Source organism: Thermomyces lanuginosus (genome assembly GCF_041956635.1).
Source record: "Thermomyces lanuginosus strain ATCC 200065 unplaced genomic scaffold VTN49scaffold_22, whole genome shotgun sequence".
Lineage (NCBI taxonomy): Eukaryota > Fungi > Ascomycota > Eurotiomycetes > Eurotiales > Trichocomaceae > Thermomyces > Thermomyces lanuginosus.
The window spans coordinates 935,133-961,944 of NW_027192356.1; the positions used below are offsets into that span (position 1 = coordinate 935,133).

The window sequence follows — 26,812 nt, forward strand, 5'->3', positions numbered from 1 at the left end:
TTTTACTCAAATGCGAAGAAAAAAAAAAAAAAATAACTAAATTGAATTAACTCATAAAGCAAGCATTTCGTTGACTATTATGTATCTAGTCTCATACGGACATCAATTCATTCAGACAGACATCAAGGTCGATTAAAGGCACCTTCATCTTCTATGTACGACCGCTGCAACTTCTGGAAATATACCCATTGGCGAGACAACTCATCTTCCTCCACCGGTCGAGACTCATCAAAGACGACCGAGTGTAGTGATGACGACAATGCTTCCACCGATGTTTGACCAGCGGCGCCGGTTGACGGATGCTGGGGCTGAGGTGCAGACGTTGAGGGCGCGGTGGAGTTGGGACTGGTATGGAACGAAAGGGCATGGGAGTCCTGCGTTTCTGGACCGGAGGTGAAGAACGATGAATGTTGTGATGTCGCTGCCGTTGTACTCTCGGGACGTGTCACGTCAAGATCGGTGCCAGCGGTTTCAATCAGCGAGCCCACCCCCGTTACCCCGGCTCCTTCTAGTCGGACCAGAACATCCAGAAATGTGCGGAGATAGTTTTCTGCTTCTGCGGTGCTCATGGGGTGCGGACCGACGCTAGTTTCCGTTCCTTCCGATGTGGCCGAGTTCTCTGCAATGACGCTCAGGCCGGTCATCGTGGAACTCTTGGGGAGGTTGAGGAGGGTAGAAGCAATATGCCGTAGTTTGTTTGTCTACACAATAAGCACGTCGTCAGCCATCAAGGTCAGAAACAAAAGAGTAGCCAACATCAAAGAGGGATATACGTACAAAACTCGCGCCATTCGGCTCGATATGAACCTCCCGCACATTCCGCAACAGGGTGAGAAGATCGCGGATGACTAGTCCGCGCTCCTCAAGCATCGCCCGCGCGATGGAGTCCGTCTGTGCATGTGTCATTGCGTCCTGGTCCAGGCCCGATGGAGTAGGCTTGTCAGAGTCACAATCGGATTTCACGCTGGCCTCTGACTGCCTCGACGATAGAGCTTCTGGAGATCTGGACTTTGATTTTTCATGTAGTCTTTTGTACACATGGAAAAGATTCCAGTATTTATCGACCAAATAAGACCTTGTTGCAAGTTGGCTGGCATATATGTTTGCTTTTTGAATTTCATACTGAATCCTGCGCCGCTCGGTGACAGGATCATCAGCTTCCTCCCATTGAGGGATGGACCAAGTTGCCGTTGGTTCGGACATCTCCTCGGACGACGGTGTGTAGAGTTTCAGCTCTGGCGGGAGGTCCTGAATGACCTGCTTTGTTTTCTCCAGGCACTCCCAGATCATTTGTCGTTGTCGCTCCCATCCGATTATCTCGCTCACGCCAAAGGCAATCTCCAGAGCTGCCAATGGATTACAGTTTTGGAAGATGCGGACATTGGCGTTGAAGCCAGTGAGTTGCGAAACGACACCCTGTGGTTGCTCTGCCACATGGGTTGGTGTGATATATTCGTCGTCGACTTCTCGAGGAAGGGCTGGATAACGATCTGTCGATGTCTCAGGTGGAATATAAAAGTTGCCATCTATCGCGCCGATCTGATGCATGCTCTGTAGGGCAACAAGACAAAGATAGAACAGTCGCCGTCCCAGCTCCTGTTGAATGTAATCATGGGCAGGATTACCAATGACACCATAGGGATCGTCAGATCCAGACATTGAAGACGTAGATGACGGACTCCCCACGTTGCTCTGTTCGGTTTGCTTGTGGAGTCCATGCACTCGGACAATGGTGATGCACTCCGCAAGGTACAGTCGACATCGGCGAATATTGTACAGGTAGCCTGCACAAACAGCGAGGTGGTAGCTGATCGCAGCATCGTTCACGGTATTACTTGTGTCGAGGTATCCCAGACCGCGTGCCTGTACCGCAATATCATGACACCGCTTCACCAAAGCTATCGTATGGGGATACATGTCACGTTCAGCATCAGACTGGAAGTGCATCTTTGGCCGGCGCGGACATGACGCCCCCAAGCTCCCGACCATCGCCGCGAGCAGGGATAAGAACCGCATGTTAGTTCTGTCTTCGCGCCTGGCAAACGCCTCACGAAAGGTCGGCTCATGCGGAACCGGAACCAACGGATGGATGAACGTAAAAAAGTCATCAATCAGGCGCTGCAAGGTCGGTAGGCTGCAGATCATTTCGCCAGAGAGGCCGGCTTGCGAAGTATCTACACCCCCAGGGCTAGATGCCGTGCTGGACCGCTGTTTGGCGCTTGGTGTTGGCCCAGTCGACGGCTTTGTTGACTCTGGCTCAGCCCTATGCTTCTTTAGGGCTTCCACATGTCGATTCGGTGGACCTCGGCGCCGGCTTGGCCGGTCATATGTACATGGGATTTCCAGAACAGCACATGACCGGCACGGAGGCCCAGTCTCATCACACTGCACTGCAGATTAGATACTTCCTTTATGTATGCATTTGGGTGAAAAAAAATATTCCTGACCTTTACTTTTCGGATGCTACAAGCATCGCATGCTCTTCGCAGCCTGGTTTTCGTGGTTTCCATTGGGCCAACAGTTTAGCATGCGACATCTTCAAATAAACTAATTAAACAAGATCGGCATTCAATGTCGTTCGGCTGGTGCCAAAGCGACTAAGAACGAGGACAACGCAAATCAAACCACGATTGGCGCGTTGCTCCAGCCAAAGCAGCGCTACGAACGAATGCAATTGCCCGATTCGATAGATAATATCCGCATCGTACAGTCCGCACACGTGGAAATGATGGAACCCGGCCTACCTTTGTGTAGGCACTAATAGTAAATTTCTTTCGGGTAGATCGCTGAGTTATGGACAGGGCAGATCCACACTCCGAACGCCGTGTTCGAAACGGGGCTTCTGTCACGAAGCCGAGGGTTCAATGGCTGCCTACTGGCTTTGTAATAGTAGCACTGAGGCTGTAACGAAAACGGACGAGTCACGTGGCACGCCCTTTCACAAACACTGATGAAACGAGGAGTGTCAGCACTCGGCACCTTCGTAGTTGGAATGGATTTGGCATTTATAAGCTTCAGCTACAAGGTCCGTCGTGTGCTCGTGCACTCTTTGATCGATTTTCAGCCGCAAAATCTCTCGTATGCCTTGGGGAACAGCAGGCAGGGGACAAAGGTGACCGTCAGTGCTCTAGTGTGCTCGAGTGCCCTTGCATGGACGACGGCCACGAGTAAGTAGTTCCCCATCTTCATTTTAGCCCACCTACCAATTTCCCTTTCCGTGGCCCATGGATGTTTTGCGGCAACCAGAAAGGGTTTAGGGTAAATCCATGGTGAACCTGTGAAGTCAAAAACTCTTGACTTCTGGCCATCTGGGGGATGCCCGGAGAGAAGATCTACCGAAAATTTTGGCCCGAAATCAGCTCGACAATCGGCCGCAAATCATACCCACAATTCGCCAGCAGCGGGATGCAAATCCCACGGAGACACGCCGATTTCCAGCGAGTCAGTTGATTAATTTCCCACTGTACTCCGTATTCTGCATTGAGACTCGCCGACTCGGAGACCTTGGGCATTCGGAAACTCAGTCTCGGAGACATTGTTGATTTGTTGACGATGAGACTCTGAAAACTTGAAAGCTGATTGGCTATGAGACCCCGACTCCCCGACCTGGAGTCCATTCCAGAGCATTTTCATTGGCCGCAGTCTGAGTCAGCGGCTTGGCTATCTTGGCACTGCATGCAATGCAATCCAGAGAAGGCCATCCTAGATGCCGACCTCACACGTAGTCATCTCCGCCCTCTACTCCGTACAGGTTTGCAAACACTGTTTCCAGTATACTACGGAGCTGCCACCATAGCGTGCATGGGTGTTAGGGATGTGGGCGCAGGTTCAGCCTCAGGCAAATAGATTTTTCTATGTACAAGGGCTCCTTAACTGTCACGCAGTCAAAACTCTAACCGGGCAAACAAGCTTCGTCAATCATGACTACATGCTACTCAGAGTCAAGCTCATGTTGAAGTTCAGACATGTACTAATACAGGGTCCACAGGATCATCCCTGTATTCGGGATTCAACCCTGCAGGCGCTGTCGTGGCTTGACGTTCCACGAGATCTTGCTTTCGCTTTTGCATTTCCGCTGCCCAGAGTGCAGACCCGGTTGCAGTGGTCAGCAAGAAGAGCATCGACAACCCAGGTACCAATTGGAGGGACACAGCTACAGTGCCAAACCTAGACCGACAGAATAACCGATAAATAAATGCTCTGACTTTTCGATTCTCATAATTCGCAACTTACGCAGTATACCTCAATTTCCTGTGTCGAATGAATCGATTCCGGTGGTCTTTTGAAAAGTCCAGGAGCTGAAAGTAGCGCCAGTGATGAAATGGACCAGCGCGGTAACCAGTAAGTACGAGAAACAAGGGGACTCCAACCACGGGAACGAAATTGAGCGGCAGCAAGATAATGAACTCGATGATCTGCCGCAGGGAGAACGGCGAGTAAACGGCCTTCTCGGTCGGCTTGCCCAGTTTTTTAACTGGGTCATCGGTATTCGGGTTCAAAGCGCGCTTTTGGGCAACCAGCGTTTCGAATCCTTTGTGGATCATTACGGCGTCGAATATGTCGACGAGGGTCTCGTCCACGAAGAATGCTTCGAAAAGCAAGGCTACGATAGCGGCGCCTTCTCCCAATACCAAGATAGCGCCGTTCACCCATGCACCAGCTCCCTGAAAGATGGCTAGGAAGGCAACCTGGGGCAGATACGTGAACAGGAATAGAATGGTGTAGACAATGGCTGAAAGTATGAAAATAGTAACGAGACGTCTATGAAGGAGAGGCCAGAAGAATCGATGCGACAAGAAGTAGGGGATTCCCTAGACCAATGTTAGCTTTGCCTGTAAAGCACAGTCGATGACACGTACCCAAATCGGGTACAACCATGCCGCGTCGCTTAGGGGATTCCGGCGGAGGGGATCCGAACTTGACATGATCAAGTCTAGAACGGTCGGAAGAGATTTTCTTTCTCTGAAGTCGCGATTGCTTGCTCAGTGAGACGGCACAAGTGAACTGGATAAATACTAATATGTCACGTGGAGCTTGATACGGTGAGTTGAAAACAAGACCGAGGTAGAAAGCAATTAAGACTCGAGAATTTCCTGGATTTCTATGCGGCGTCAGTGATCTAGAAGAAATTTTAGAAGAGTTCAAGTCGCGTCTCCGACGAATGGCTCGACAGTGTAAACATGCTTTGCTATGCGTCCAGAGACGCAACAACACATAATGAATTGACCACAACACCCGGTATGATTTCGCTGTTGATTACCTTTCCCAAGTGGTCCTGCTGGCTGATTGTCAACACATGTCGTAAATCTCCGAAATAAAGTGGGAATGCGATAAGATACCGTATCGCGAGGAACTTCGTCCAGTACTTCAGGGCGACAGCTTGCTCTTTAGAAACTGCAACTCTCATTGGCCAAGGCGGAGAATCGGGGAAACAATTTTCCGTCATCCTCGAATTTTTCACCGGTCCTGAGAGCTCTACTATTCTATCATCAACCACCCTTCTCATTCACTCCGAATTTCCGCTTCCTTCGGATGGAATTCTTGGAGGGGAAACGGAAGGGAAGATCAATTTGACGCTGAGCTTACCCCTCATCCTCCAGTTGTCCGTGGAGTGTTTTGGAAATACTATCCGCAGCGCTACAACCTTACACGTATGTTATTCGCAAGGGTGGATTGGTAATTGTAGCATTTAGAAATGCAATCTTAGAATGGTTGAGGTCGATTAACACTGCATTCGCTGATGAACCCGCAGTGTCTCCTCATAGTCGAGCGTCATTGCATAGTACATGAGTGACCAGGCCGCTGGGCGTGGAAGTCGTACTTGGCATCCATTATCTCGCTCGTCGGGGTATTTTTGCCCCTGGATGATAGTGAACATTAGAGGTGTCTTGTATCTTGCTCAATTTGATGACTATCGAAGTACTTGGTTCACGTCGCATGCGGATAATGGATCCCACAATCTGTCAAAATTGGACGCATCGTGCTGGGAGACCACATTGGCAAATGGCGGGTTTCTTGGAAGTCTAAGTTCTCGAATAACGCCTGAAATAAGTCAAAGAAGGACAAGAAAGCTGTCAACCTGGATTGTACGCAGCAAGTGCAACAAGCTGTGCAAGTGTTCACAGCTCACAACTCGTTCCACGTTGTCAGGTCAATGGATAGGTACCATAATTTGAACTTGCCTCTATAGTAGGCTAATCCCGTGTCATAATGGCACTCCACGCCGTTTCACTCCAACTTATTGTCCGAAGTTGTGCATATAAGTTGCCTGTAATATAGTTTCTTGATAATGATGATGTCGAGAAATCATTATCGAGCCAATACCATTGCTGCCCTTCGTATTTTCCTGTTTTAGTTGGGCTTCCATATGCCTGAAAGCACAAGAGGAAAGCGACTACGTCTCTCAGTACTGGATGAGCTAGTTCATCAAACATCCGGTCTTACTGTCACGTACGTCCTTGCACATCCCCATGTGGAAAGTGCTTGGGTACTCCGTACCTACGTCTACTCCAGTGTTGAGTTGTTCACATCATATACTCCGTACTCATTGGCACAATAGGGACTCGGCCTGTTACGCGTGAGTTGAAGGACGGCCAGTAACGCGACACCGTTGCCCGGTTCCTGGACTCGGAGCAGGCTATAAGCATCACTACAGTCAATAATTGACACCGTCCAATTCAGACAAGCAAGATGATCAATTTGGACGACTATTTCAATGACCATTCATTCATCTCTTACTTCCTGACAATTGCCGGAGATCTCCAGCTATTCACGCTGTATAAACAACTGCCAGAGGCTAGATGCCTGACCAGAATGAAGAAATTCACCGGACGCATTCTCCCAACCTCTCTATTGTTCCAAGGCCCAGCATTTCGATGCAGTAATTCCTTAAGTCTGAGAAACAACATGAAGATCTTTCAGCCTTCATGGGTCTTCATCTGCTGAATTGACTGGTGATTATTGTCCAGACAGGCTCGTTCGACTGCCACAGGGCTTCTGGCTTTTTCTGATATAAACTCACCACCGCCTCCTTTCGCTCTTTTCTGCCTTCCTCTTGCAGAGGATTTGAGTTGACAGCTCAAACTGAGGGAGACGCTCTAGACAACAAGCCCTATCCGATCTGAGAACACAATTACTGCCATCGACAAATTTCAGGCACCGAGTGTGAGCCTTGATCCTCCTCAAAATGCCACACGTTCATTACTATCGCATGCCTAATCTCCAAGTCAGTCAACAGTATTGAAATGAGTCCCGATGAACTTAACTAACCTCCCGGCTTCTGCAGAACAGTGCCCTCGTTCAGATCTACATAAGCCATGCAACCCGGATTCTGGACCTTAATGCCTCCCAAGGTGATTATAGCTCTTCCACTCGAGCCTCCATTGAGGCAGACATCATCCGCCTGATCCATGAAGGCGAGTTTCCGCTGGAATACAAGATAGCTTGCACCAGCATGGTTCGTACTTGACTTTGTCAACAAATCTCAAATATTCAATCGGTGCTAACGATTATCCCCACAGATCATGCACACAGACGCCTTCGACGTACTCTGGGCGAGTCTGAAAATCAGATACGACTTGCCGGAGGAATGCATGGAGCGATATCTTCCTGACTGGGATTTGCTGAATGCGATTCAAGCTGTCAATAGCGAGTCGTGCACTGAAGTTGAGTCGGCTGGGTCGCCGGGTGGCCCAAATGCTGAAGAAACTGCCACCACGCCGACTTCGTCGATGTCTGCGTCAGATTCTGAGGCTGAGGCTGAACCACAAACGAAGACTCAGGAACAGAATCACATTCAGATGCAGAGCCGGGATCCGCAACATACCCTGGAGCAAATGGAGTCTCCGACGCCCAAGAGAGAGTTTCCCAGGGGCAGAGGAAAAGGTAAGACTCCTAGGACCCCTAGGAAAATTAATGCCACTGGCAACGAAGAGAACCGAATCACCAAGCCGAAAACACACCCAGGAAAACGCGGCAGCCGTGGTAAAGGTGGAAAAGGTGGCGGTACTGTAGGAGGAAAAACCGTTGCAACACTCCTTGCTCACGCAGTGCAGAAAGACGACGCACCACAGACCCAAGAGAGAGATGGTTCGGAGCACGCCATCAATGATGGTCGAAGGTCAATTGAATTGAGCACGAATGGAATGTTTCCATGAATGGTATTGCAGGTAATGGAAGGGGGGAGGCACTATATCCAGTAATCTCGAGTGTTTCATTGTCTGGATAACCAACACGTACCTCTGAGACACGGCAGTGAAGGCAAATGGGAACGAATTTAGGAAGAATGGAACACTTTCGGACCATAATCATATCCTGGAGCTTTTAATATTATACACTAGTGGCAGAGCCACGGAGAGAAGAGAAGCCAACATGTATCTAAACGCCAGAGTAACCTCTATCTCCGAACCATCATGCCAGACAATTTCTATAGTACATACATCAAATGGAATGGTACTGTGGCCAGAGGAATAGAGACGAGATCGGGTGTTCAAAGGTGTCGTTTTTCAGTAATCTCCTCATACGACTGGACGTGATCGCCAACTTCGAAATCGGTCCAATTCTCGAAGGCCATTCCACATTCTGTGTCCTTGCGCATTTCGGTGACGTCCTTCTTGACGTTCTTGAGCGAAGTCAAATTGCCTAAAGAATCACCCGTCAGCATAAAAGATATTTCACTTTCCATTGTTCTAGGAACTTACCATCGTAGATGACTTCCTTGCCACGGAGGACTCGGACTTTCTTCGAGCGGCTGATGATACCATTCCGAACCTTGCATCCAGCAACCTTGGTCTTGGTGCGGCCCTTGACGGTGATTTCGAAGATTTGACCAACCTCCGCCTCGCCCGTGACGCGCTGCGACACATTTGGTGGAAGATGTTCGCTTACTTTGTCCTTGACGTCGTCAATCAATTCGTAGATGATGGTGTGATTCAATATCTTGACGCCACTGGACTCGGCGGCGCGCGATATCGACGGATCAACGGGCAGATTGAAGTTGACAATGTCCGCATCGGCCATCGACGCGTGTTTAACGTCGAATTCTGTTATGCTGCCAACGCCCGACCGGAGGACATGGGCATAAACTTCATTGTTACCAATCCCCGTCATAGCGTTGACGACTGCTTCCATGGATCCGGCAACGTCCGCCTTGACCATGAATTTGACTGGTTTGGGACCAGAGTGCGCCTCCACTGTGTCGCTGGGGGTATTGTCATCAGCCTCCTGCTCTGCTCGTCGGGCCTCAAGCATCTCGCGGCGGCTTTCATTGATGGCAGTCGCGTCTTCGCTGAGCTTCTTTGTTTCGAGTCGCTCTTGTCGATACTCAACCACTTCCTTGGCACGCTGCTCATTGGGAGCCTGAATTGCTATGGAACCTGCTTCTGGCAGCTCTCTCCAGCCATCTATCTCACAAGGCAAGCCTGGAGAGACCTCTTTCAGAAGAGTACCAGCCTCGTTCCTGAGTGTTCGGACCTTGGTCCAGGTCGTGCCGGCAACCAGAATATCTCCGGGACGAATGGTTCCACGTTTCACGAGCACTGTTGCAACTCGGCCAGCTTTTTTCGTAGAAGATTCAATGATCCAGCCTTCCGCATTCCCATCCCGATCCGCGCGATGGTCGAGCATCTCGGAAAGAGCGACAATCGCCTCCTCCAATTCTCCCATACCCTGCCCGGTCTTGCCACTGACAGGAATGCTCTGGACATCACCACCGTAATCTTCCACGGTAACCCCATGTCGGGCAAGATCCTGCTTGACCCTCTCTGGCTGCACACCTTCCTTGTCAATCTTGTTGATAGCTACTATCATGGGCACATTGGCTTCCTTGGCATGCTTGATCGCTTCAATTGTTTGTGGTTTGACACTGTCATCTGCTGCCACCACCAAGACCACAATATCGGTGACATCAGCTCCTCGTCGGCGCATGGACAAGAAGGCTTCGTGGCCAGGGGTGTCCAAGAAAGTGATCGATTTTCCGGACGGCATCGACACAGAGAAGGCACCAATGTGCTGCGTGATTCCTCCATGCTCGGAAGCTGCAACGGAAGATTTCCGGAGCCAGTCGAGGAGAGTAGTCTTGCCGTGATCAACATGCCCCATAATAGTCACAACGGGTGGTCGCGGTGGGAGAGAGGATGGATCTTCAGGCGGAGGCGCGGGCCTGAGATCTTCTTCACCGGAATCAAAGATTGGCTCGAAATTGTATTCCGTCGCGATCAGGCCGGCGGTTTCTGCATCCAAGATATGGGAAAATGTTACATTCTCAAATCCCATTTCCTCCATTCGCTCAACGAACTGCGCTGGCCGTACACCCAAGACATCTGCAAGGTTACTAACGCTGATGAACTCGGGAAGATAAAGAGGCCTCGGGGCGTCCGATTCCTTCCGCTTCTTCATACGCCGCTTTTCTTTGCGCTTTTCAAACTCGTCCAGGTCATCAAAGTCCTCGTCCTCGTCGTCGAATTCCTTTTGTCGCCGGCCTTTCTTCATTTTCTTCTCTTTCTGCGCGCGCAGGTACTCGGTCAAGGATTCGTCCGGCTCGTAGTTCCTCCAGCGCTCTGCTTCAGCTGCTTCTTCCGCCGCTTCTAGTGCCTCCTGTTCGGCTTTTCTCCCTTTAGTCCTTTCCTCTCTAGTTTTGCCTCGACTTTTACTTGCCGGCCGGTCTTCGCTGGGTGCGGTGAGAGTTTGAGGTGCCTCATCGCGGGCCGACGTCGTCGCTCCAAAAGCGCGGAAATCGTCATCGAATATGTTTTTACCGCGTTGTTCTTCTTCAGCAGTGCTGCGCGATTCGGATTTGCGAGCTGGTGCACTTCGTTTATGTGATTTATCTGTCACCTTGGAGGTTGAAACGAGCTCCGGACGAGGTGCGCGGCAGGCAGGGCACTCTCTATGTTTTCCGAAACATCGATAGTTGCAATCTGGGCAGTCCCAGTCCGTCGCACGAAGGTGGCGGGGGATACGAGGCAGGCGCGATTGCGAGTTGGTATTCGAGTCTTTCGGTCTGGACGCAGAATCGGCATCGCGCATAGGCGTGGAGGACTGGCTGCCTGTTTGTTCCGGCGGGGGCTCTTGCGCATTGCTCGCAGTCACACTCTGGTTATCCGATAAGAGATTTTTCCTGCTGGCTTGTTCTGCAGCACTCAAACCGGGGGACTTCCTTGGCGGTGCTCGCGCACCCCATCCACCGCTAAATTTGCGTGGCAGTGTCGAAGCCTCTGTGCTAGATGCTGCGGAATCATCGGAAGGGGTAGAGGTCAGGTTTGCCTGAGCGGATTGAGATGCAGCTGATGGATTGTATCCTCGCTGAGAGGTGGACGAGAGCTTTCTGCGACATGATGCTGCAGCGGCCGTGTCACTGATCTGACATCGATGCAACTGGAAGAATCAGCCATTGAACGTCAAGGTTGCGCGCAGACTTGAACAAGGGCAATGCATACCCACAGAAGCGCCCTTCGCTGCATGGTCGGAAATTGGTAGCTTCAATGCTTTACCCGCGTATCGCGTTGATCTACATCATTCCGAAGCTGAACTTTTTTTTTTTTGCTGCCGTTTCCCGCGGAAGCCAAGTCACGTGAAATCGGCGAAATTAGCAAATCACGTCAGCGCGAGCTCCTCTTATCGGGAAACGGTGAAGGGGAACGAGGACCGGAGAAGAAGAAATAAGATGGATTGACTCATTCCTTATTGTTCTCCATCTTCGTTCCGCATGCTGAAGAGTCTCCAATCGCTCTCGCTGGACTGAATATGGAGGACTTCGAAAAGGCAGAGAGAGACCTGGCTACTGGCGGCTGGGTGCGCACCGCCAAGGACCTGTTTGCCGGTGCTGCTGGCGGTATTGCGCAAGTCTTGTTGGGTAAGTGGAAGTTCTTTTTACTGCTGGGAATGATGCGGCAGGCGTCGCATGGATGGGATTGAACTTTCCGCAGTCAATTGGATTCAACCCTAATCCTATCTGCATCCTTGCAGTAATTAATATGTTCTATGCGCTATCTGGGACCAGCTAATGCTAACACTGCGGCATAGGCCAACCCTTTGGTATGTACCAAGTCCGAAGTTCGCGGAGGACGCCGCAATCCCCTAACAGCGTCAGATATTGTCAAGGTACGATTGCAGACAACATCACAGTACTCGAGCGCTTTCGATTGCGCATCCAAAATCCTAAAGAATGAGGGCCCGCTGGCATTCTACAAGGGCACATTGACGCCCTTAGTTGGTATTGGAGCTTGCGTAAGTAGCAAGGGTATATGGTTGCTGAAGCAACTTTCTCGACTAATATCCTTGTAGGTCAGTGTTCAATTCGGCGCCTTTCATCAGGCCAGAAGATATTTTGAGGAGCAAAACCGGAGAAGAAATGCCAACAATCCGGGGCTTTCTTACGGGCAGTACTATCTGGCGGGCGCATTTGCCGGCGTGACCAACTCTGTGCTCTCGGGCCCAATTGAGCATGTCCGTATCCGGCTTCAGACCCAGCCGCACGGTGCAGAGCGCTTGTACAACGGCCCGATTGACTGCATTCGTAAACTGTCTGCTCACGAAGGTGTCCTCCGCGGGCTGTACCGCGGCCAGGTGGTAACAATCTGGCGAGAGGCGCAAGCCTACGGTGTGTGGTTCCTGACCTTCGAGTATCTCATGAATCTGGATGCCAGACGCAACAAGGTATCTCGTGAAGACATTCCGAGCTGGAAAGTAGCTATCTACGGTGGTTTGGCCGGCGAAGCCTTGTGGATAGCTAGCTACCCCTTCGACGTTGTCAAGAGCAAGATGCAGAGCGACGGTTTCGGAGCACAGCAGAAGTATAAGAGCATGACGGATTGCTTCAAAAAGACATTTGCTGCGGAGCGATTCGGCGGGTTCTGGAAGGGTCTGGGCCCAACCTTGCTGCGTGCTATGCCCGTGTCGGCTGGTACATTCGCGACGTAAGTATCCTTCTTTTTTGCCTACAGTTCGAGCAACATTTATGGCGCTAACTGGGCGTGACAGTGTGGAACTTGTCATGAGAGCGATTGGTTGATAGACCTTTTTAACTACACAATTCAAGATAAGCCCTACGGCCCACCTAAATTGTACATAGAGTTATGAATGGTTGTATTTGGGCAGGCGCCTCTGGATTGGGTTCTTTCGTCGATCAGATATTGACAATGGCAACCGTCCTGCAGAGTTGCGATTATCTTGAATGGGATAATCTGGCACATCCGGGAGGACTGGACGGAAACTGCATGGCTTCAACGCCTTGGTCAGGCCACAAATTGATGTGCTTGTCATATGGCCAGGAAGAAATAGAGCATTAGTTGCGCATCTGAACACGCTCATTCATCAGAACCGTAACAATTCTAGAGTAGCCCATAGGTGTCAGGAGCATATAAATGTACATAGGATACATGGAGTCAAAGAGCAAATCTAGTTGAGGACACGCCTTTTTTTCCCATATAATACAAACCAACCGAGCGAACCAAAAGTTAATCCTGAGCGGCAGGGTTGTTCTTGATCTCCTCTACCGAGATAGGTTCATACGACAGGATGCCCTTGCGAGCCTCTTCCAGCCTTCTCTGCTGTCCTGCCTGGCCCGCGCTGCCGAGGACACCAGCAATGAGCTGGATGCAACGCAGACTGTCATCGTTTGCCGGAATGGGGTACGTCACACGAGTCGGGTCGGCATCGGTGTCAATGACACCAATGGTGGGGATGTTGTTCAGACCACACTCGTGGAGCAACACCTCGTTCTCAACCGGATTGAAGCACACCACCAGGTCCGGCTTCAACACCGGCCGGTCAAACATGTCTGCGTTGTACTCCGGGAGCTCCTCATCCAGCGCATTGACGACCTTAAGTCCACACTTGCCGAGGATTTGTTGTCCGTTTGTGAGACTTCCGGGGATCCACCGCTCGAAGATGTGGCAGCCCTTGGCCATCTCGGCAGCGCGCACCACACAAGACTTCTGACCCTTGCGGGTGCCGACGAAGAGGATGAGTCCGCCCCGGCGCGCAACTTCCTCCACTACCCGTGCCGCTCGTCGGAGATATGCCGCAGTCACCTCCAACGAGATAATGTGAATGCCATCTCGCACACCAAAGATATACCGCGAGTTCAGAGGATTCCATCTTGACGTCGAGTGTCCGAGATGTGACTGTGCCGCGAGAAGCCGTGCCAAGGTGATCCGCGATGCCATCGGAGGTCGCTTCACGTCTGCATCGGGATCATATCTCCCTGTCATCTCCGTTCCCATGTTCTTGAATTTGGCGACTTTTTTGCCAATTCGTTAGCTTAATCGGCAACGATCTGACACTGGGTCCAAAGGCTGCGACTAACATTGTTCGAGGCCGGCAAAGTACGCCGTTCGAGCTAGAGACACGTCATCCGATTGTCCTTGCGCCGGAGGATTCGACGGAGCTTCCGTATTCGCGGAAGCTTCCATTGTCGTCGTCGTCACCCGCGCATCGGTCGAGGAGAACCGAATGCGAGTTGATGGAGCAAACAGTCGTAGTTGGCGGCCTGGAGTAGCAGTTGTTAGGAAGAAATCTCCCCGGAGCCATAATTCAATGAATTGACTCACATTGCCGCAGACATGTTTGTCGTAAGGCCATGGCTGGCACCATTGCGATGGATGCTCTCTTCCGTCCGTTGAAGAGAATCGTTGATTTTATCTTCGATCTTGGCACGAAAGTTTCGGGGGAAATACGGGGATCAAACAGTACATACCTGTTATAGTAAATAATCAATGGATAAACACCATACCTTATGAGCCGGCTCGGATTGACCGACCGTGATAATAATGAGTACTCTACTTGGCAAATTTAGGCCAATCAAGAGATTTGCCGTACCTTCAGGTCTTTTAATTTAGGGTTATAAATTGATGCTTCCAATCTACAACACTTGAGAGTAGCGTTTCGTAGGTCAAATGCTCGAGTTTACTCTATAAACCGCAGAATCGTAAGATACATGAAATCACGAATCAATTCAGAGACGCCTGCCCTTGAACCAGAAACCCTTCAGCTGAATCCGACGGGGAACAGTTTCATGGGAGAAAAGAGCGTGGAAAAGGAAAGAGAACAATTTCGCCTTAAAGCCGTGTCTCTTACAACTTCGTCAGTCGCCTTACTTCTTGAAGAAGCTGCTGAGACCGCTGCTGCTGCCTTGGTGGCCGCCGCCGTAGGGATTGGCTTGATGATGCTGCTCTTCCTTCTTGTGCTTCTTGTACTGATCCTCCAAGATACTGCCGACAATGGCGCCGCCAATGGTTCCGAGAATACCATGATTCGCCTTGTGGCCGGCGAAACCGCCTGCGATACCTCCGGCGATGGCACCACCTAGGCCCCGCTCGCCTTCCTGCGCGCCGTCTGGAGCACCCTGGTCGTAGCTGCAACCGTTGTTAGTTACCAGGATTTCCAGTCCCTGTGTTCACTTCGGTGAATGCCTATCTTACCTGGGAGTCCCAGGGCCCCGCTGCTGATCATACGACTGCTGACTTTGCTCGTAGTATCCCGCGGCCTGTCCATGCTGCGGTTGTTGTCCATATTGTTGGCCGTAGCCGGTGGGCTGGGCATAGCCTTGCTGCGAGTAGCCCGGCTGACCGTACTGGGGCTGCTGGCCGTAGCCCTGCTGAGGAGGGTAGCCACCCTGGTTGTAATAACCCTGGTTCTGGTTGTACGGAGCAGACATTGTTGTGATAATCTTGAGCACGTCAAATGCGACTGAAACCGTAAATGCAAAGAAATCGATGATTCGAGGCGCTCTGTAAGAGTACTTGAAAGTGATGGATCGTAGAAAGTCGTCCAGAGCGGGGTGTTGCAAGTTAAATATTGGCAGTTGCCCAGCAGCAGTCCGGCATTCTACGAGCAAACCTAGGCACATTCATTTTCGAGTTTCCACGTTTGCAGCTGATTCATTTCTCCTGGGCCACATCATGCCCTTGGGCGATGGAATGATCGAACCAGTCTCATCGCCGGAAGTGACGCTGTTTCTTCCTCTTTTCGTTAAGAAATGCTTGGATTCAAGGGCAGCATTCGTCAGCGGTGGGGTTGCCAAGCGCTCTGGCCGTATTTTTGGCGCTGAGAGAGGGCGAGGAACGGTCGTGCTCAGCTGGTCATGGATGTGATGGTGTGCCAGGGAACAAGCTGACTGGACCGATCGGAAGGCCAAGTGCAGCGTCCACTTTACTGCCATGATCCAAGCCACGGAGATACATACATGCAGCATGCTCTGTCATCCGTTGAACTTCGGCAATTTCGGAAAACCCATTTGCACCGCCGCATCAGGGCCGCAGTTCTCCACTTGCGATGGCTTAAACTCGGGGGTGTGGCTTGACCGCAAGACGGTGCAACGCGGATCGGCCGATCTGGTACGAATACGATCTCCGTTGATCAGGAACCCGACAGAGGGATCAGCAGCAGCTAATGAAGCAAACTGGGTAAAGTTCAAATCCTGCACCCTCATCCGAGCATAAGTGCCTATTTAGGCGGCAATGATCAATTGACAGGCTTGAACCGAGGCTACTTGCTTGCTTCGCAAGTACCGAGGACGGAGTATGGAGTACAGCAGCAGCTGTCTAAATCTTGGCATTATCAAGATGCAGCTGTGTTCTGCCGTTTCCAGGCGTCAATCGAAGCTCTTCCGCAGAAAACGGACGGCGCACGCCAAGGGGAGGAAGTCGATCAGTGGGTTCTAGACAATCAAGAGAACAGGCACCACCTTCAAGCTGTTAGACAGTCCCAGGATGTGATGGGTGAGGCAATATCGACGTACTAGGTTATACGCGAATGCGGATCATAGCAACGTTCTTTGCAACATAATGAGTCGTTGAGAGACCAGAGATCATCTCCAGAGCTTCAGTCATCGGTCAGGTTCCGATGTTTACTTTTGACCATACTATACTCACATTTATGAGCTTCAGAGCACATCATAGTGCGAGGCTCTGGCATCAGGGCTGGGCCGGCGAAAACTGCAACTTCACCGCCTGTGGATCATGATCAAGTTCAAACAAATAGGGAGGAATCTCTCGGTCAAAAATAAGTCCTTGGCTCAATTCGACGGCTGGCTAACATCCCAATGGCCAAACCCGGATACGGATCCGGTTTCATACTCAGCACAAGCTGCGGGAATACCGAGTTACGACCAGAGCTTCGAGGCACAACTCGCAGCCGTAACATACTCAGAGCATGGGAAAGATACATCGACGATTTGAGTAGCGGTGAGGCGCTGGATCAGTGATTGTTTTGAATCTCCACATTACCACGTGTTTCCCAGATACATGTCCTAACCTGGAGATGGGCGTCATGTGCCGCAAATAGCCATCAAAGATCCTGTACCTGCATTAGAATGGACTTAAAACCCCTTTTAAGGCTACAGAGGGCCAGCGTGATTATTTTCTTCGTAGAAAGTACACCCCCATGTGAAGCAGTGAGGAAGTCTCGAAGACGCAGGTTTTCAAGGACTCAGACTACAAAGGACAAGGTGGGTATGGTGTATTGTTGATGGTGGTCCGAGCAGACATGACTGACGTCTGCATGCCATTCGGTTCTCTAGAATTACCTTCTCACGCCATCCCAAGGAGAAGAGTACGAGCAGTCCAGCACAGGTACTAGTAGCGTTAAGCGTTCCTCTCATAACCGCCTTGGGACGACTCCGGACTGTATACAAATTGAGCGACCCTGACTACATACAACCCCTCTTCTGAACGACCACTTATTTCGCCGAAACTGTCAGGTAACAGAGTCACGCCGCATCGTTGACCGAATATCATCATCAATTCTGGGACACACGAAGCTCATTCGGCGAGTCAAAGCGGAAGCCTCATGTTGGAGCGCGGGGAAGAGCATCAGTTGTTCATGCAGGCATCTCACGGAATCCATTGCGGTATGCGGGGGAAGTCCGGGTTCACCTCCTCGCGAACGACTCGATGGATGCGGGGAAGACAATGGTGTAGATAAACAGAACGCTGGCAGCCCGGCTAGATCTTGGTCGATCTGGCAGCGATCAAGTCAGGGGTTGCCAGCTCAGTGGCTGACTAAGCCTCAGCCCACCTCTACCCCCAGATCCCCAGCCACCTGCTGGTTGCGTCTGAGCCGAGGAAGGCCATGAGCGACTTGCAGTGCGTCCAAACGTAAGATTGTTTTGTTGATGATCATTTTTTTTTTTAAAAAAATTCTAGTTCCCGTATTCAATTCCCGACGCTCTGTGTTTGAAGAGCGGACTTTGTCCGGCCCGTCGGCAACTGTTGTCTAGCCGCCCACGCCGATTGGTTTCGCCTCGGCTGCCCTCAATAAACAAACACCTCCCCCATTCCATTGCTCCTGCAGCGTCGCGGCGTCGCAACAATCGCATGCTCCTACGATTTTCTGTCGCATCCAAACTGATTACTTCTATCAGAATAACGAATTGAATAACAGGGCGCGCCTGTATATTCGCTAAAACGAAGGTCGCCGTGGCCCACTTCCCGTCCTCCCGATAGTATACACGCATTCAGCCCGCCGGGAACGAACCGACCACCACAATGTCGTCAGTCAAAATCGCTCAGGAGACCGTCCGCAGCACAAAGCGAGATGATATCGTGCATAGGGTTGGCGAGCGGCTGACGGGTGGCCCGAGCAGCAAGGGCTATCTTGCAGTATGTGCCCCAGAGTAGAGTGGTTGAAATGCGAATGGCAGAGCTGATTTATCTCTTCTCACAGGCCTACCTGAGACAACTTCAATCGAATCCGCTGCGGACGAAAATGCTTACTGCCGGTGTCCTCTCTGCGGCACAGGAGTTGATTGCGTCCTACCTCGCCAATGATATCAGCAAGCACGGACACTACTTCAGCCCTCGCGTTCCCAAGATGGCTCTATATGGAATGTTTGTTAGTGCGCCGCTTGGGCATCTGCTCATCGGAATATTGCAAAAGGTTTTTGCAAAGCGTACTAGTCTCCGGGCCAAAGTGCTCCAAATCCTGGCCAGCAACTTGATCGTAAGTTTGGCCATTCCACGTGGCTTTTTCGTCAAGACATTGGTTAACTTTGCCGCAGGTGGCACCCATCCAAAATGCCGTTTACCTTGTTGCAATGGCCATCATTGCTGGCGCTCGCACCTTCCATCAAGTGCGCGCAACTGTCCGTGCCGGTTTCATGCCGGTCATGAAGGTCAGCTGGATCACTTCGCCCATTGCGCTGGCCATTGCCCAGAAGTTCCTGCCGGAGCAGACCTGGGTGCCCTTCTTCAACGTTATTGGTTTCGTGATCGGTACCTATGTCAACACCCACACGAAGAGGAAGCGGCTGGAGGCCTTGCGGCAACAGTACGAGCAGCGCCGCGGAGGCAGCGGCTCGGACTATCATCGACGTGACTACCCTTGATTGCACGACGACATACTAGAATCTCGTCTTGCAAATAGCTACCACTTATGACGCTCGATGGGTTATTCCTTCCGGCATACGATGTCACGACATGGGAGGATATGTACCGAATTATGGGATGTGTTTTTGTGTCATGTTGTTATGTGGTTCCGGTTCCTTATCTGTTATGAGCTGCCCTGTTCTTACTCTTTCCACGTCTGCCCATTCTCTCCACCCGTTGATTTCCCCCCCGTTCGGCAGAGATTAATGCGACATGTTATGTAGCCCCGTTCCATTTCGGTCGAGGTTCAGGACCTTCCGGGAAACTTGGGAGGTCTTCTTGTCATTACAATCATGAGATCGAATGTATGTCCATTTTATCATTCAACTTCCATCGCTTCGCCCCCAGCGGCGCTCTTGCGTTTCGATTGTACCCACTCGACGAAATCATCCAGGGTCCCCGGCCATGCGCCGTCCGCACTCCACCAGCCAAAGTTTTCATCCTCGTGTGTTTTACGCATGAACTCCAATGTCTGCTCCCAGAGGTCCTTGTTGACGGGCCTCTTGCCGCGCTGCTCTAGAAACTCCAAGTACCAATCAAGCCATGGCGTCGTGGGCGTATTCCAGGAAATGCCGCCATTCTCGTCAGTGAAGAAGAGCCGCCATTGCTCCGCGGCAATGTCGAAGTTAAGGTTACGCTGCCCTTGCATCCGGCATAGTACGAAGGCGTAGCGGTAAACACGGCGGAACAAGTCGGGTGTCGAGCGGATTTCATCGCGAAGCTTCTTCCCGTATTCGATCATCTTGTCTAATGAGTCGCAGCTGCATTTGTTGAAGTTTTAGTCGTCGATTCGCAAAATCACTGAGTAGGCAGGGAGTTAACGAACCCTACGCTCTTCCAACCATTCACGAAGCCCTCACGTGTAAACTCGCCCATGGAAGGACACTTTAGGAGTTCCGCAACCCCAAAGCAGGCAACCTCGTCCAGTTCCACCTTGATATCGCCAAAGAATTTCATGGCTCCATCGATTCCAATGCTATCCGGATTGTCCTCCGGTGCATCTAACCGTCAAAAAAAATTCGGAGGTTAGAAAGATACTTCATTGCCCAAGGCGCGCAGCCGACACGTACCACGATAGCTGTCGAAAATCTTATGCAGCGCTGAGACAGAGGCCGAAGAACCTTGCCCACTCCGGTAGTACCTAAGAGCAAGCTGTTAGTATGTCTGAGGTATTGTAGAGGGCAGCCGGAGGGTCATACATACGCATCGACGGCATGTTCGACTGACCAGTCATTCGCCCGCAGGAACTATATGGAATTCCCTTAGTCGGCCAATCTCTCGTTATTGCACGCCACTGTATGCGACAACAAACCTTAGCAGCAATTTTCGCGTCCTCGTTTGTGATAGTCACAAATTGGGCTATCGATTGTTTCTGTGCAGACGAGTATGGCGCCATGGTTTCTGGGGGGGTTCGTTCAAGGTGGGATGAAGAGGGGTACGGGCACTCGAATCGGGAATCTGCAGGGAACAAGTACGCCTGAAAATTCACGCTGCTGTATGCGTCAGGAGAGAGCACTATGTAAGAACCGCTCTTTGAGTGCTCTCACCAACTCGAGGCTGTTTGGGCACTGAGGAAATCCTGAAGATTATGAAATCACTTCGGTCGTCAGGGCATTTGGAGAGCCGGTCACGTGCATCTGATACAAGGTGAAGCTTTCCAGCAACAGGCAAATCATAACAATAACAGTAAGGACTACTCTACAGTACTTCTTTGGCAAACTGATCCTCAAACCGATCACGTTTCTATTGTCCATTACTTGCAAATCATCAACAAGTGTTAATGGTATCGGAGAATCAAAGCATGTGATTTCATGTACCATCCCTTTTGCCGCCATGACTCCAATAAAACATGAACAACGCCCTGAACAATGCCATTGTGAAAATTGAAAAAGATAGACCCAATTTATGTGGTAAACAAAGATTCTTCCTGCACGGCGTTAGAGCGTCACACAAAGTAGATATGGGAATATCACCCACCTCCCGGAGATACTCTCCAATATCACCCTGTCGGAATACAACGATGCTAGTCGGATCCAGTTTTCGGGCCTCGACTGTTGATCGAGCAGTGACGCCAAATCCCTAGATTGAACTGTCAGTAATCAATTCAAGAAGGCTGCTGCACCCGCAATCATCAACGTACCAGAGGTGTATCATCCATGGAAAACACCACAACGCCCGTGTGTTCCGGACAATCTTCACTCCACCGGCCAACGTGTGCCTTGACAATATTGCCACCGTACAAGAACGGCATCTCACCGTTCGGCTTGATCCAGACCTTGTATCGTGCATGCGGCGCAATCACGTCCAGCGCCGTGATGTGCAGTCGGAACTTGCCCGACTTTGTGAACTTGCCAATGCAAGTCCCGAGGGACAGCAAATTATGGCGCGCGACCGACGTGGCCAAATTGGCAATGGACAGACGAACATAGTATACTCGAGAGCCCTGGAGACGGAATACATATCGGTCGTTGGCGGCGGCTTCATCGCTGTTTGATGGAGGTGCAATTAGGTTGTTCAGCGAGCGGCCAGTATAATTGGCCAGCTTCGCGAACATCGTTTTTGTTTCTTCTTCGGTCAGAGCCCGCATTGTGTCTTGTTGCTCCGATCAAAACCATCATGGGAAAATTCGATAAGATTGAAGCTGCCGCAAAATTATCTGACGGGTGGAGCAGTTGCAGATCTTGGCACTCACCTGGTTTAATCCTAAAGCAGTTAGCGTATACTCTGACTAACCCGATATGCCTTAGTCTAGATCGCTCCGTTCCAAACCGCAGAAAAAATATCAGAAGCCGCTGGTGAGAGAGTCAACACTTTCGCATCCGACGGTATATCAATTGTGTGGACAATCATGGCTTCTGCAAGGGCTGCGAAGAGAAGACGTCTCAGTCCCTCCTCAGATGATTCGGATTCTCCTTCTCCGACGTCGAATGGATCAACGAAGAGGCAATCCTACGATGACTGGGAACTGGAACAAGACTACGAGCGACGACCTCGAAAGCTGAACCGGGGGAAGGAGAATACAAGACTCCCAATCAAGACTGCGGAGGGTATAAAACACGTGGCCGTGCCAGAGCCTCCAGCCGACGATTCAGACGGCTCTGATAGCGATCGTGACGACGGAGAGAACGGATCGGAAGAATCTTCCTCGGAGCAATCATCGCCGGAGGCTCCCCAGAAGGTGCCTTTGAAGCAACAGATTATTCAGACTAAGGAAGAACTTGCCAACATCGCGACTTTGATCAATGAAGATCCTGAGGAACACGTAGGCTTGTTCAAGAGACTGGCCGATTTAGTCACCGGTGATACGCATCCCATTATCAAGAAACTGGCGCTTGCTTCGCAAGCGGCAATTTTCAAAGACGTCATCCCTGGGTACCGAATCCGACCTCTTACTGAGGAGGAGAAGAACACGAAGCTCTCGAAAGAGGTGCGCAAATTGCGCAATTACGAGCAATCACTTCTTTCGGCGTACAAGCGTTACGTTGAACAGCTGTCCATTTTTGCTAGAGGGAGCAAACAAGATGATCAAGATGATGCAGGCATCCAATCGGTAGCTATCAACTGCGTATGCAGCTTGCTTCTGGCTGTCCCACACTTCAACTTCCGGCCTGAATTGCTCAAGATCCTCGTGGACCGTCTGTCGAAACGACGAGTGGATGGGAACTTTGCAAAATGTCGAGAGACATTGGAGGAAATCTTCCAAAGGGACGACGATGGCATTGTCTCGTTAGAAGCGGTCAGGCTCCTCTCCAAGATGATGAAGGCTAGGAATTTCAAAGTGCACGAGAGTGTACTGGACACATTCCTCCAGCTCCGACTGCTCTCGGAGCTTTCTGTCAAGGCATCGCGAGATCGGGTGGATAAGGACTCGGAGTCGACGACATTCAAAGGGAAGAAGATAAAACAAAAACGAGAGTTTCGAACGAAGAAGGAGCGGAAACTCGAGCGAGAGCGCAAGGCAGTGGAGAAGGACATGAAAGAAGCCGATGCGCTCGTTAGTCACGAGGAACGCGAAAAGAATCAGGCCGAGACACTCAAGCTGGTATTTGGGATATATTTCCGCATTCTCAAGCAGCGTGACTCGAAACTCATGGGAGCGGTGCTGGAGGGACTTGCCAAGTTTGCACACCTGATCAATCAGGACTTCTTTGGAGACTTGCTTGAGGTTCTCAAAGAGTTGGTCATGCGCTTCGAGGAGGAGGATAGCATCGAAGATGGCGAGGGCGAGGATGGCAACAATGATGAGAGTGAGATTATACCTCTTCGGGGCTCGACACGAAAGGTTCTTTTGTGCACCATTACAGCGTTTGCTCTTTTGGAGGGTCAAGATGTCAGCAAAGCTGCATCATCTCTCCATTTAGATCTCACCTTCTTCATCACGCATCTGTACCGGTCATTATTCCCGCTTTCGGTCAATCCCGACATTGAATATCACCCGGGCAAATCCCTGCGACTACCAGATCCTCACGCTTCGAAAGATGCCGATGATGACAACAAAAATGCCGAGAATCAAGAGCTCAAGAAGAAGAGCAAAGTCAACTTTCAGACACCGACCGTCCTGCTCTTGCGCTGCTTGCAGTCTGCACTTCTGAACCGAAGCCACGGTCCAGCTCCGCCAGTGCGTGTCGCAGGCTTCAGCAAGCGTCTCATGACTACCGCCTTGCATCTTCCGGAAAAGTCATCGATTGCAATGTTGTCCCTCCTCTCCAGGGTTGCCAAGCAACACGGACGCAAGATCGCGTCTCTGTGGCATACCGAGGAACGAAAGGGTGATGGCGTCTTCGACCCGTTTGCGGGGAATGTCGAAGGAAGCAATGTTTTTGCGAGCACGGTGTGGGAAGGAGAGTTGTTACGATTGCATTATTGCCCGAAGGTCCGGGATGCGGCCCGGGAGCTGGAACAAGGGATCATAGCGTCCAGATGAACAAAGTGCGACTGACCTCAAGAGCACGGCACATGCAATTGATGCTGTGTGATATGAATGGGCTGCACATCTACCCTTAACCCATGGAACTTTTGGTAGAGTCGAGCCGAATCTCAACAAAAGCCAGGAGTTGTCGGGTGTTGCTCGTTCAGTTCCATGAAAACATAAGTTATTAGAAATTATAGATAACCGTTCTCTGATCAAGGGGTACTGTGTTTATCCATGCATATTCACTTAATGAGGTATACAAGATAGGGTTCTGGAGATACTGCATCTATCCAAGAATATGCCCAATTCGTCGAGAGACGGCCGTTTACTTGAACTCCACAACTCGAAAAAGTTTTAAGTTCCAACCGAAGAGGGGTTAATTATCCAGATCACCCAAGGACCTTTAGGCTTTAGCCGTTCTGTTCTCTCTTTCTGGAGATCAGGCCACTACGAGCAATAGCCTTTCCATCTCTCTGTGGCGAAAACAAGTGGGGGTTGCTCGGCCCGGCGCGTCGATTGGCAGAATGGAGGTTCTGCAAAGAACATGCAGATGCAGCGGCCAATCCAGCGCACCCGGGCGTTGAATGTGATGTTCTCTCGAGTGCTTAACATGTCTGTGGGATTTTTTGCATTAGAGCGTTATAGACTCCCCGCAGTTGCTGAATCTCAGAGAAGAATATTCCCACGTCGCCGTGTACCCCCAAAGGCGGCCATCGATTGGGCACTTTACCCTTTTGGCAGAGGTGCACCAACGCCGGCTGCCAACTAGGATCCCAAATGGTGATCCACTTGCGTGTTTATATTAAGTCTGAGTTGGGTTACTGGAGTGTTGGCTATGTAGAGAACAAGTTAGTAAACCTTGGCGCTTGGTCTTGGATCACTTTCAGTTGGAACATCTCTCAACACAAACACCCACTCCATAGCACATTTCAGGGTTGTTGAACGTGCGATCAGTCAGTTGTGAATCTTTCTGGAATTGAACGATCTACCATGGCGGAACCTGCGACTCAGGAGCAAACAACCACCACCAACAACACTCCGGTCAATGTCGAAGTGGACAACTCCGTACGGTATTCCTCAGTTACGGCATGTCCGAGCACATGGCTTACTTGCGCAGTATGAGAATGACTCGTCTTATGGCGATGAACTGTACGTGATGTGACGCAATGGCACACGGAATCCAAAAAGCACGCTCACGCATATAACTTTGGCATATAAGATCGTCATACACCGCGTCGTTGACCTCCTCGGTGCTTGAGTTTCGCCATGAAAACGGCCGTCGCTATCATGGATACCGCGATGGATGTAGGAGTTGCCGTCTTGGTTGACCATCCGAAATTTGTAAACTGATCGTTACTCCCTAGCGTACTTGCTGCCCAATGATGAATCGGAAAACGATCGCCTGGATATTTTGCACGAGCTTTTCCTCCAGTTGTTAGACCAAAAACTCTACCTAGCTCCGATCAAAAATCCGCAGCGGGTGATTGACCTCGCAACGGGAACAGGTATCTGGGCCATTGATTTCGGTAAGTGTGCTTGCTTGGTTTGGCCGACACAGGATACGGATACTGATTCATTGTAGCGGACCAACACCCCCAGGCAGAGGTAAAGAATATTGTCGGGAGCAATCCAAATTGGCGAATTACTGAAACCACATTTGTTTTACCAGGTCATCGGATGTGACTTGAGCCCGATTCAGCCGAGTTTGTTCGTCTGACCTAGGGAATTATTCGTAGCAAAGTCACTTGACTAACGTGCTTTGGCAGAGTTCCACCGAATCTGAAGTTCCTAGTAGACGACATTGAGTCTGATTGGGCATATGAGAAGGACCCATTTGACTTCATCCATGCCCGATACCTGTCCCTCTCGATCAAGAATTTTGGCAAGCTGATCAAGGAGTGCTATCGGTATGCTATCAGAAACTTTTTCTTGTCCTCTTCCGTAACTAACAGAAACAGATCAGTCAAGCCCGGCGGCTGGGTTGAATTCCAGGACTGGAACAGCTACCCCTACTCCGAGGACGGTAGTCTCAAAGATACCGCGCTTGAACGATATTTTAACGAAGTCTACGGCGCATTTGAGAAGGAGGGCTACGAGGTCGGTCCTGGGCCCAAGCTAGAACAGTGGTTTAAGGAGGCTGGCTTCGTAAATATCCATGTGGAGAAGTTCGTCATTCCCTACGGTGTCTGGCCAAAGGATAAACGTCTTGTTAGTTTCCTTCTTTTTAGCTCCAACATTCCAGTACTGACTATTTCAAACAGAAAAAACTCGGCGCCTGGAACCAGGCCCAGGGAGAAGCAAACGGCTTCGAGTCTGCAGCCTTGGCCGTTCTGACACGGTACAAGCAGTGGACTCACGACGAAGTCGTTGTTCTTGCGAGCAAGGCCCGCGCCGACAGCAAAAGGCGAGACATTCACATGTTGTTCAACTTGTGAGTTACCCCTCGTGGCTTCTGAGCAACAATACTACATGATAAAAACTAACCACGCATGATACCCGCAGCTATGTCGTCTACGGCCAGCGTCCTAAGAACTGA

At 50.7% G+C, this 26,812-nt stretch overlaps 13 protein-coding genes across 13 annotated transcripts; 6 read left to right on the top strand and 7 right to left on the bottom strand.

Moving 5' to 3' along the window:
• Positions 1–122: 122 nt before the first annotated feature.
• VTN49DRAFT_1288 (uncharacterized protein) lies at positions 123–2,510 on the bottom strand (the record flags this gene model as incomplete). The annotated part of the gene is made up of 3 exons (XM_069408886.1): positions 123–701; positions 778–2,385; positions 2,448–2,510. 3 exons carry the CDS (start codon positions 2,508–2,510, stop codon positions 123–125), a joined length of 2,250 nt encoding a protein of 749 aa, XP_069270328.1.
• A 1,449-nt stretch (positions 2,511–3,959) lies between these two features.
• Positions 3,960–4,925, bottom strand: VTN49DRAFT_1289 (uncharacterized protein; the record flags this gene model as incomplete). Its single annotated transcript, XM_069408887.1, has 3 exons — positions 3,960–4,167; positions 4,234–4,811; positions 4,860–4,925. The coding sequence occupies 3 exons, from the start codon at positions 4,923–4,925 to the stop codon at positions 3,960–3,962; spliced, it is 852 nt and encodes a 283-aa protein (XP_069270329.1).
• Positions 4,926–7,186: 2,261 nt separating this feature from the next.
• On the top strand, positions 7,187–8,156 carry VTN49DRAFT_1290 (uncharacterized protein; the record flags this gene model as incomplete). Its single annotated transcript, XM_069408889.1, has 3 exons — positions 7,187–7,225; positions 7,286–7,456; positions 7,521–8,156. 3 exons carry the CDS (start codon positions 7,187–7,189, stop codon positions 8,154–8,156), a joined length of 846 nt encoding a protein of 281 aa, XP_069270330.1.
• A 332-nt stretch (positions 8,157–8,488) lies between these two features.
• VTN49DRAFT_1291 (uncharacterized protein) lies at positions 8,489–11,459 on the bottom strand (the record flags this gene model as incomplete). Its single annotated transcript, XM_069408890.1, has 3 exons — positions 8,489–8,640; positions 8,700–11,373; positions 11,436–11,459. The coding sequence occupies 3 exons, from the start codon at positions 11,457–11,459 to the stop codon at positions 8,489–8,491; spliced, it is 2,850 nt and encodes a 949-aa protein (XP_069270331.1).
• Positions 11,460–11,742: 283 nt separating this feature from the next.
• Positions 11,743–13,009, top strand: VTN49DRAFT_1292 (uncharacterized protein; the record flags this gene model as incomplete). Its single annotated transcript, XM_069408891.1, has 5 exons — positions 11,743–11,851; positions 12,022–12,033; positions 12,089–12,225; positions 12,283–12,914; positions 12,979–13,009. The coding sequence occupies 5 exons, from the start codon at positions 11,743–11,745 to the stop codon at positions 13,007–13,009; spliced, it is 921 nt and encodes a 306-aa protein (XP_069270332.1).
• Positions 13,010–13,454: 445 nt separating this feature from the next.
• Positions 13,455–14,580, bottom strand: VTN49DRAFT_1293 (mitochondrial 37S ribosomal protein uS2m; the record flags this gene model as incomplete). Its single annotated transcript, XM_069408892.1, has 3 exons — positions 13,455–14,239; positions 14,306–14,488; positions 14,550–14,580. The coding sequence occupies 3 exons, from the start codon at positions 14,578–14,580 to the stop codon at positions 13,455–13,457; spliced, it is 999 nt and encodes a 332-aa protein (XP_069270333.1).
• Positions 14,581–15,091: 511 nt separating this feature from the next.
• On the bottom strand, positions 15,092–15,655 carry VTN49DRAFT_1294 (uncharacterized protein; the record flags this gene model as incomplete). The annotated part of the gene is made up of 2 exons (XM_069408893.1): positions 15,092–15,353; positions 15,420–15,655. 2 exons carry the CDS (start codon positions 15,653–15,655, stop codon positions 15,092–15,094), a joined length of 498 nt encoding a protein of 165 aa, XP_069270334.1.
• A 1,656-nt stretch (positions 15,656–17,311) lies between these two features.
• Positions 17,312–18,403, top strand: VTN49DRAFT_1295 (uncharacterized protein; the record flags this gene model as incomplete). The annotated part of the gene is made up of 4 exons (XM_069408894.1): positions 17,312–17,446; positions 17,519–17,570; positions 18,011–18,087; positions 18,218–18,403. 4 exons carry the CDS (start codon positions 17,312–17,314, stop codon positions 18,401–18,403), a joined length of 450 nt encoding a protein of 149 aa, XP_069270335.1.
• An 82-nt stretch (positions 18,404–18,485) lies between these two features.
• On the top strand, positions 18,486–19,324 carry VTN49DRAFT_1296 (uncharacterized protein; the record flags this gene model as incomplete). The annotated part of the gene is made up of 3 exons (XM_069408895.1): positions 18,486–18,599; positions 18,664–18,939; positions 18,998–19,324. 3 exons carry the CDS (start codon positions 18,486–18,488, stop codon positions 19,322–19,324), a joined length of 717 nt encoding a protein of 238 aa, XP_069270336.1.
• A 359-nt stretch (positions 19,325–19,683) lies between these two features.
• VTN49DRAFT_1297 (uncharacterized protein) lies at positions 19,684–20,760 on the bottom strand (the record flags this gene model as incomplete). Its single annotated transcript, XM_069408896.1, has 5 exons — positions 19,684–20,125; positions 20,191–20,365; positions 20,435–20,505; positions 20,568–20,611; positions 20,677–20,760. 5 exons carry the CDS (start codon positions 20,758–20,760, stop codon positions 19,684–19,686), a joined length of 816 nt encoding a protein of 271 aa, XP_069270337.1.
• Positions 20,761–21,267: 507 nt separating this feature from the next.
• VTN49DRAFT_1298 (uncharacterized protein) lies at positions 21,268–21,951 on the bottom strand (the record flags this gene model as incomplete). Its single annotated transcript, XM_069408897.1, has 3 exons — positions 21,268–21,291; positions 21,342–21,443; positions 21,505–21,951. The coding sequence occupies 3 exons, from the start codon at positions 21,949–21,951 to the stop codon at positions 21,268–21,270; spliced, it is 573 nt and encodes a 190-aa protein (XP_069270338.1).
• A 261-nt stretch (positions 21,952–22,212) lies between these two features.
• VTN49DRAFT_1299 (uncharacterized protein) lies at positions 22,213–24,288 on the top strand (the record flags this gene model as incomplete). Its single annotated transcript, XM_069408898.1, has 1 exon — positions 22,213–24,288. The coding sequence occupies one exon, from the start codon at positions 22,213–22,215 to the stop codon at positions 24,286–24,288; it is 2,076 nt and encodes a 691-aa protein (XP_069270339.1).
• A 978-nt stretch (positions 24,289–25,266) lies between these two features.
• On the top strand, positions 25,267–26,812 carry VTN49DRAFT_1300 (uncharacterized protein; the record flags this gene model as incomplete). Its single annotated transcript, XM_069408901.1, has 10 exons — positions 25,267–25,341; positions 25,394–25,425; positions 25,496–25,581; positions 25,641–25,802; positions 25,859–25,881; positions 25,946–25,983; positions 26,043–26,183; positions 26,235–26,484; positions 26,538–26,707; positions 26,779–26,812. 10 exons carry the CDS (start codon positions 25,267–25,269, stop codon positions 26,810–26,812), a joined length of 1,011 nt encoding a protein of 336 aa, XP_069270340.1.